This window comes from Apis dorsata, unplaced genomic scaffold, assembly GCF_000469605.1.
Source record: "Apis dorsata unplaced genomic scaffold, Apis dorsata 1.3 scaffold_65, whole genome shotgun sequence".
NCBI classification, from domain to species: Eukaryota; Metazoa; Arthropoda; class Insecta; order Hymenoptera; family Apidae; genus Apis; species Apis dorsata.
The window spans coordinates 320355-329888 of record NW_006263364.1 but is presented as its reverse complement, the minus strand read 5'-3'; the positions used below and the strand labels follow the sequence as shown (position 1 = coordinate 329888).

The window sequence follows — 9534 nt, the reverse complement described above, 5'->3', positions numbered from 1 at the left end:
TGAAAATTATGAAGTATGATGTTTTTCTTTTTTTGTATCTTTGAATAATAATATATATGTAATTACGGTTTACTGTGGTAGATGGCGTTGCCAAATTGTTCTTTCTTGGTTGATATTTCAGAACATATTGTTTTAAATTTAAAATATCGCTTCGATCTATTTCTTGTCGGTACTCTAAATATATTACACGGTTCTTCTAATACTGTAGCTCTAAGAGATGGCATTAATTTCGGAATTCGTTTCCATTTCTTTCTTTATCTCACGTTGTTTTCTTTTCTTGTTTGTTCTTCTTTTATAATAATTCAAATTATTTTGTAATTTGATTAATAATTGAAACTCGGCGAGAAACAATAGAAATATGAAACATTTTCGATTTCTGTATGAATTCTTTTCCTGAATTTCTATTTTTGATATGAATAATAAAATGTTTTTACTTTGATATAATTTTCCATTGAAATCTTTTTTTTCGCATTCAGTGGATAACATTGTTATCGTTGGATATTAGATATTATATATATTTGTATATATAATATAAAGAAATAATAAGTATATCATTTTATTAAAAAATTTTTTTTATTATTTTAATGTTGAAAACTTATGAGTGATACGATATTTTTATAATATTTATATATATATATTTTATAACCACTTGGTCTCATGTCATTTACCTAAGTGGTCGCAAAATAAGTGACTGCGATCTTGATGACATTTCATGGAATTCGTCGAACAAAATTGATGGAAAATGAAATTAAAACATGCCGATAGAATCAACGTAATATAAGCGTGTCAGACATTATCGCGATTCGACATCTTCATTTGCTTGTTCTTCTTTTCTTTGCTCAGTTTTCGATGGATGTTTGTAACGAGTGTTGAGAAGGTTCATTTGAGATATATAATAGAATGAATAGTAAATGTCAGAATGCTCGTAACTTGTACAAGAAAAAACTTAGGAAAGGTAAGTAAAAATTGACTTAAAATGGAAAAAGATTTTTATGTAATGTAATATTTTGAATCTTTTTATATTATATAATAATAAATTTTAAAGCTATTTAAATTTTCATTATGATTTTGAAATGAAAATTTGTATTTACTTAAGATATGAATATTGAAATATTCTTTAAAACTGTTTAATAATAATTGTATAAATAATAAGTGTAATTGTATAGATAATAATAGATAATTGAATTTATCAACAGTTATATTAATTATTGTTATTTCGTAATGAATTAATCATTTTTATTTGATGGATACTAATTAATGATTGATCCTAATGTTAATTTTAAATTTGAGATATCTTTTGGTTAATATTAAAAACATTAGCATTAGTTCATAAAAATTTTATTAGAATATTTGTTTTTTCATAATTTGGTTCATGTCAGTTTTCGCTTCTTTTTTTTTTTTTTTTTATTTTGGTTTTTTTTGTTTTTCCTTTTTTTTTTTTTTTTTATTTTGGTTTTTTTTGTTTTTCCTTTTTTTTTTTTTTTTTATTTTGGTTTTTTTTGTTTTTCCTTTTTTTTTTTTTTTTTATTTTGGTTTTTTTTGTTTTTCCTTTTTTTTTTTTTTTTTATTTTGGTTTTTTTTGTTTTTCCTTTTTTTTTTTTTTTTTATTTTGGTTTTTTTTGTTTTTCCTTTTTTTTTTTTTTTTTATTTTGGTTTTTTTTGTTTTTCCTTTTTTTTTTTTTTTTTATTTTGGTTTTTTTTGTTTTTCCTTTTTTTTTTTTTTTTTATTTTGGTTTTTTTTGTTTTTCCTTTTTTTTTTTTTTTTTTTGACTAAAATGTTTTCACTAATATATATATATATATAATAAATTTGGATTATCTTTATTTTATCCGTGTTTCTATATTTCTCTTATTGTTCATGTTACTCACGTTGGTTTATCTCTTAACATTTGATATTCTCTTTCTCCAAATATCCTCCAAGGCAGAATACTTTCAATTTCACATGAAATATATATTGTAATAAATGATTATATTTTTTATTTATATAAACATATTAAATTATATCATATAGTAAAAATTTAATTATATATTTTATAATAAATAGAAAATTATAATTATTATAAATTATATATGTATTTAATATGTATTTAATAAAGTTTTTTCGAATTATTGTAATAGATAAGATATTTACATAATACGATTAACATGATTAACACGATGTAGAGAAACAAAAAACATTTTTGCGGAAAAAAATATTAATGAATGTTTAAAAGATGATTTGTTATAAAAAATAATTTTGTAATCTTCGTTTTATTTAATTATTGTTAATGATCTTTCTACAACATATATATAATATTCAATATTTCATATTCTTACCATTTTTTTTATTAGAAAGTTAAGTAGTTTTATTAGTAAGTAAATTAGTGTCACATATTTCTACTTTCAATAAGAAAATTCTAAATAAAAAAATATATGAAGATATTCTATCCAGTAAATATTTCTACAGTGTAACTCATTATAAAAATATTCTTTTAAATATATTTTAAATATATTTATGAGATATGATTCTGAATTAAAATATATTAGCATTTATTAAAATATTTTATAATATAAATATTTCAGTTTTAATAAATATTTCAATATTAATGTATAATAATATATACAAAAATATTTTCTCTTAAAAGTTTTCAAAAAGATACTTTTAATATTATCATACATATTGTATATATAATAATATATGTAGTATTCAAAATGATTTAATAATATTTCAATTCAGGATGTTTATCAAAATTTGCGCAAACTATAAACTCATTTTTTCGCAATTATTGCGAAAATACAGCACTACATGGCTTTCGATACATCATTATAGGCAAAACGACTTTTCATAAAATAATTTGGTTAACGGTGAGTGAAACAATTTATTTATTATCTTTTAATTTCAAGATAAATAATTTTTATATTTATTTAATGCATAGATCTGTGTGGCAGCAATTATCTTTTGCGCAATAATGATGTTACGACTATCGCTGTACTATTTGAACAATCCTACAGTAACGATAATTGACACATCGAATCCCATAAAGGAATTACATTTTCCAGGTATCACTATATGTAACAACAACAAAGTGTACAAACCTCACGCTGATAAGATCGCACAAAAATTGTAAGTAAGAATTTATGATCCGTATAGATATAGTGAGTAAAGTGTTTATAATTGCATTTTGCTATAAAAGCTTTTTAGATATATTATTTAGATAATATTTATAGAATATCTTTATCAGAATAAAAACATTATAAATTTATTATATAGAAATAATATTAAAAAATGGTTGTTTAGTTTCAATTTCAATTTTTAATTTTTCTATTTATCTTTTGTTTCATTTTCTTTGCTTTTAGAAATATTCGAATGATAACACTTTGTATATATATAAAAAAAAAACAATATTCTTTTTCATTTAATAGGATTATAATTTATTCATATCATCATTTAATGTTATGAAAAAGTTGCACGTGTCTCAACAAATTTAGATCTGTGTTATTCAGAAAAATATACGAATGTAATAAAAAGAAATTGTTTTACGTATTATATTATAATATATTTATAGAAATAGTATACAAGCAGAATAATGACAAAACAAGTAATAACGAAATGCTCATGATAATATCTCTTATGTGAAATTAGTTTTTTCGAAAGAGAATCATAGATCTATATTGTGTTTCATAATAATTTATAACTTCGTTAAAATATTTAGAAAAAATGGATAATCGTTTTAACATCGTAAAAGTTATCTATTTACTATTTGTCGATTCAATTTCGCGAAAGAAAAAATTTACTACTTTAATTTTTACTAATATCTTTAATTTATAATTTTTTATTTATTAAATCTATTTAATAGATTAAATTAATGATATCTTAAAATATTATATATAAAATGTGTTATCTTTTGAAATTTAAAGTGTTTCAGAGTTTTGAATATCACATTCCTAGTATAATATTTTAAATTAAAAGAAATAAAAGAAGTGTTGTTCAAACATATTTCACGCGTACATGAATTCAATAACGAGAGAACTCTACTATGTGCACATTTCTGAGAAACAATTTCTTTTAATATAGGCTGATGTATGGATTCAATAGAGACATGACTAACAAATTGTTCTCTTCTCTGATGAAACTGATACGACCAGACAAAATTGAGATCGATAACGCAACTGCGTCCTGGGCCCTCGACATTCTTGGTTACACTGTGGAGAAACTTATGCTCGAGGTGAATAATATTTTTCTTCCATTTTGTTTATGAAAATATAACTCTGAATAACGATGAAATATATAGTTTATTATGTAAAACAAAATATGAAAATATATAGTTAAAAAATGAAAGAAAGTAGAAAAATTGTAAGTAATTTGGAAATTAGAATAATTTATATTCTTTTCTTTCTCTTTTTGCAGTTGATGCAACCTTGCGACCTGTTGTTAGTGAGATGCGGTTGGTTGGGACAACTTTACAATTGTAGTAAAATTTTCAAAATAGTGAAGTCGAAGGAGGGTTTCTGTTGTGGTTTTAATTATCATTCTATCGATTACAAGTAAAACAATATTGTTAACTTTATATATTATTAATGAATTAATTTTTACAATTGTTATTAATATATTTATCGATTTTAATGTTTTTTAGTAATAAATTATCTTGGTTAACAAATTATACGAGAGCTATTGACAACAAAGAAACGAATTCTTCCGATCTTCTGCCAGGTGTTAACCGCGTTCTGGTAATATCTTTAAAAAATAAAAAGTATTATTAACTTACAAAAATTTATTATGCATAATATTTAAAATCAAAAATGACATACTAATATGTATAAAAAATCATTTTGAACAAAAATGAATGATAACAATATTCAAAGAAAAAATAATACTTTTTTATTTCAATTAATTCAAACAAAGTAAAGATTCTTCAATTCATATTCTTAAATCAATCATTATCTGAAAATGAAATAAGATTTAAATTAATTCTCAATCTAACGATCCATTCTTCTTTTCGCTAAAAAAATTTATAAATATAAACTTTTCTCACTCTATTCTAATAATTATATCTTCAATAATAAATATAATATAAATAATAAATAAATAATAAATAATATAAAAAATAATAAATAAAATCATATATATGAATTTTCTCAAATTTCAGAATGTACCTGGAACAGGACGTGACATAGGTTTGGCAGTAGCGTTGAACATTGATGCTAAAAATTATAAAAGTTCGGTAAGACAATTTGTAGGTGCCACTATTTTGATCCACGATCCATTAGATTATCCGGATGTTGGTGCACAATCTGCGAGTTTGCAACCAGCCCATGTAATGTCGATGACACTTACAGGCACGAAAATAAAAAGCTCGAAAGATCTTCAGCATATACCTCTAATTAAAAGGATGTGCCTGTTTGATGATGAGGCAAATTAAGAATTTTAAAAATATTGATTTAAAAATATATTAAAAATATATAAAAAATAATTTTTTTTTATGTTTTTAGCTACCTGCAGATATAAATTATACACTATACGATGGAGAAAAATATAATTATCAGACATGCATCTCGAAATGTTTACAGAAGAAAATTTATGGCTTTTGTGGATGTTTGCCCTTTTTTTTTCCTGATGATCGTAAGTAATTTATATAAATAGTTTTCATCAAAAAAATAATTACAAAAATATTATAGATTTATTACATTCTTAAAATTAACTGTTAACCAATACGAAAAAAAAAAAAAAATTGTATCTTAGAGAAAAGAATTCAATAAGGAAATTATTAATAATAAATATTAAAAATTTTTTATTAATTCATAAAATATTCACAAAAGAACTCAAAATCTTTTACTGATAATATAATGATAATATAAAAGTAAATCATTTATCATTAAATAATTAATAATAATGATATAAATTTAACAATTTAACATGGAATTACAAAACATATTCAATAATAGAATTTCTTGATTAAATATACTTTTTATTAGAAATAAAATTATTCTTATTATGAATTATTATTTAAATTATCATAGTTACGAATATTCATTGGCTATGTTAATAGATCCGTACGAGCGCACTTGTTATTTGACGGATGTGGATTGCATTCTGGCTCGTAGGAGTAAGTAAATAACGAATATTTATTTTTCTACAGTAAACATTTTTGCAGTAATGAATTAAACAACTTCGATATAAAATCAAAATAAAATTGTAAAATATAATCTTTTTAATATGATTAAAGCAAATTTTTATTTTCATTTTTCAAACAGGAAATCTGTCGCAGATACAATCATTGCACATCAACGATTGCGATTGTCTTCCACAATGTAGCGATGTAAATTACGAAATAGTTACTGAATCGATACCAATAAACAACGCGGAATTTGATTCTGAAATAACGTAAGTTAAATAATAGAGCAAAAATTATTATAAAAAAATAATAATTGAACGTTTAGAACATCTTATTACAATTTAATATCAATTATATCATTCAAATATATAATAATTATAGCTATAATTGATATTAAAATTTGTATTATTTTAAATTTATTCAATTCATTTAATAGATAAATCATAGAAAGATAAATAAATTTTTTTCAATTACGCTATAAAATATAAAATGTGTTGATCGTTTACAGGCGTGGCTTAAATCTTAACACTTCGTTTCTGTACGCTTATTTTCGAGATGGCACGTATCTCGAGTACCGGAAGCAAACTATCTTAGGATGGGACAACCTTCTCGGTAAGATGAAATAATAATTTCATACATCTTGCCTTCTTTTCTATCGTTGGTTAATAGTGAGCCGCGTTTAGAAGAATAAAGAAGAGTTAAAGCTTCTTGGTGAAACCGAGCACGAGTTCTAGAAGTTCGATTAAAAAAACAAAGGTAGAGGATGAAGTTTACACGCGAGAACGAGGGAATTTTCTTTGAAAGTTCGTGATTAAGATCGAGATTAAGACGTGTATATATATTTTTGAATTATATTTAATCGAGATTATGATTTAAATTTAAAATATTTGTAATTAAAATGTGAAAGTTACGAATATAGCAATATAAATTTAGCAAGTTAGATTAATTATAAAATATATTTCAGCTTCTTTCGGAGGAATCTTTGGACTTTGCCTGGGTGGTTCGGTGATAAGTTTCGTTGAATTCTTTTATTATTTCATAATTGACTTTTTTTCCGTTCGTAAAAAGAAAAAAGCACAACTGGTGGATGTACCGCCTGCTTCGAAATTATTCATCTCCGTTCCGATGAATGTAAATTTGAAGAAGTACAATACGTCAACTCTGAATAAACGTATTTTCCTCGCATGGAATCAGCAACTTCCCAAACGAATTTGGAAAAATTCTGATTATGAACTCAGTATGTATAAAGAGTGATTCATTAATTTATTTGGATGACAATAATTTTTAGTAAAATTCATTTTATTTATATTTTTATACAATAGAGGATAATTTTATATATATTTATTTTAAATGTTAGAATGAAATGAAACATAAATGCAAAATTTTAATAATAAGTAAAAATTATCTTTTCTAGAAATATTTAAATTATTAAAATTGGAATTTTTTAAAGTGTTATAAATCAATTAAAAATAATTTCATTGATTTTATAAATTTTGTTTGCTCTGGGGTTTATGTACAAATAATTTTAAATAAATTTGAATTAAATTTGAAAAAATAATTTTGAGAAAAAATAATATACTTTTGCGTATAACAACAAAATCTGGAAGATCAAAATTTTCCTTGCAATTAAAAAATAATCGTACAATTTTAATTTTTTCATTTCATTCTAACGTAGATATAGATTGTAGATATACATATATTCATAGATATTTGATATATTATTAAAAATTTATTAATCAAATATATTCTTATCTATGGAATCGATTTCGTATTCTAGTATGAATATAAAATAATTTTTATTATTAAAAAATGTGAGATATAGATATAGATAGAATAAAATAAAGTAATAAAAAATAATGATAAAAAGTTAGAAATATTTAACGTTAGTACATTCAAAGTTATTTATTTCGATATCACTGGACTCGACTCATACCACGTATGAAACGTGGTTTTTGATGTTATTGCTTCCCTGCCTAGTTTTGCCAGTCAGAAGATGCTTCAAATGTGAATGAAAACGTTGGCTTAGCAAACAGTAGAGCACAAAATTGGCCGAACTCGATATCGCGTTCAAGAGAGTAGCGTACATACGAAATCTGTTCGAATATGCGAATATTAATTACGTGAATTTAAATGTAATTAATAATATATTATTAAATTTTATAATATTATTCAATCAAAAATATTTGAAGTACAATAACATTAATTTATTATAATTATAAATAAAAATTTTGGTTACAATTTAAGATAATGCACAATGTATTGATATATTAATAATATTGTTAATAATACATTGCGTGTAAGTTAATTTTGTAGAAAAAGTTATAATAAAATATCACAAGAAACAATACTATTGAAAATTTCAATTTACAAAGCTAATATAAAAATCAAAAATTGACCAAATATCAAAATAAATCATTTGATTTAAGAATCGAAAGTTTTGATGTGGAAATTAAATATTTTCCAGAAAATGTAATTGATCTTAGTTTCTGAGTAATAATACAAAAAATATCATGAAAATGTTCATGAAATTAATTTCCAGGAAATAATAGATTTTAGAAAGAAATGTTAGAGATGAAAATAAAAAATGTATATAAAAAACAATGAAACTTCCAATTTTTTCCATTTTTTTTTTACAAGATTTGACTCAAATAAAAAATAATAAATGAGATCTCATCGTAATAATAATCGCATAACTCATACTTAATGTTATTCAAAGGCAATACTTACGTTTCCATATAATATTCAGAGACTTTTGTTGGATCTCCACCATAGAGAAGCGTCAAAGCACTGAGTCGTGATGCCAAATGAGTTGGCACCTCACCAACAAGGAATACAAACACGATGCCAACCATCATCACGTTCACTCGTGCCTGATCCTGAAAAATAACAATTTTTTACGATTGAATGCATTCTATAATTAACTATAATATGCATCGGAATAATATATACGAGAGAAAAATTCGTATATCATAAATGTAAATCGATAAAATATATGGATTCACATCTGTTCAATGAATGTGTAACGATCTAATTTTGATGATGACTATGACGACATTTATGTTTATAGATCTTCTTCAAGTGATGAATAAAATTAAGCCTTGTTCACGTTAGTCAATTTATTTAAATTCTATTTAATTTGTTAATTTATTAAAATAAAGTTAATAAATGAAGACAAATTATCGAAAAATAATTATATCTAATATAATAATATATAATAATCTCAAAGCAAAAGCGTAGCAATGAAAAAGTTATTGAAAGTTTCAAGAACTTGTGAGAAACATGATATTTTGTAAAATAATGAAGGATATCGTAATTTTATTGGTAATATAAGATGAAAATATGATTAATGGTATATTCAAAATTTTATAGTTACAAACATCTTAAAAAACATTTTGATGATGAATTTTAAATATTCGCTGCTTCAATTTAGTCAATAAGTTTT

General features: G+C 22.8%; 1 protein-coding gene across 1 annotated transcript; it reads left to right on the top strand.

Annotated features, from left to right (window-relative positions):
* The first annotated feature begins 639 nt into the window (after positions 1-639).
* LOC102681270 (sodium channel protein Nach-like) lies at positions 640-9271 on the top strand. The gene is made up of 13 exons (XM_006609930.1): positions 640-955; positions 2717-2844; positions 2916-3103; positions 4055-4205; positions 4388-4524; positions 4614-4707; positions 5127-5390; positions 5470-5599; positions 6027-6083; positions 6232-6361; positions 6601-6704; positions 7057-7329; positions 8839-9271. Exons 1-13 carry the CDS (start codon positions 901-903, stop codon positions 8862-8864), a joined length of 1737 nt encoding a protein of 578 aa, XP_006609993.1. The 5' UTR covers positions 640-900; the 3' UTR covers positions 8865-9271.
* The last annotated feature ends 263 nt before the right edge of the window (positions 9272-9534 follow it).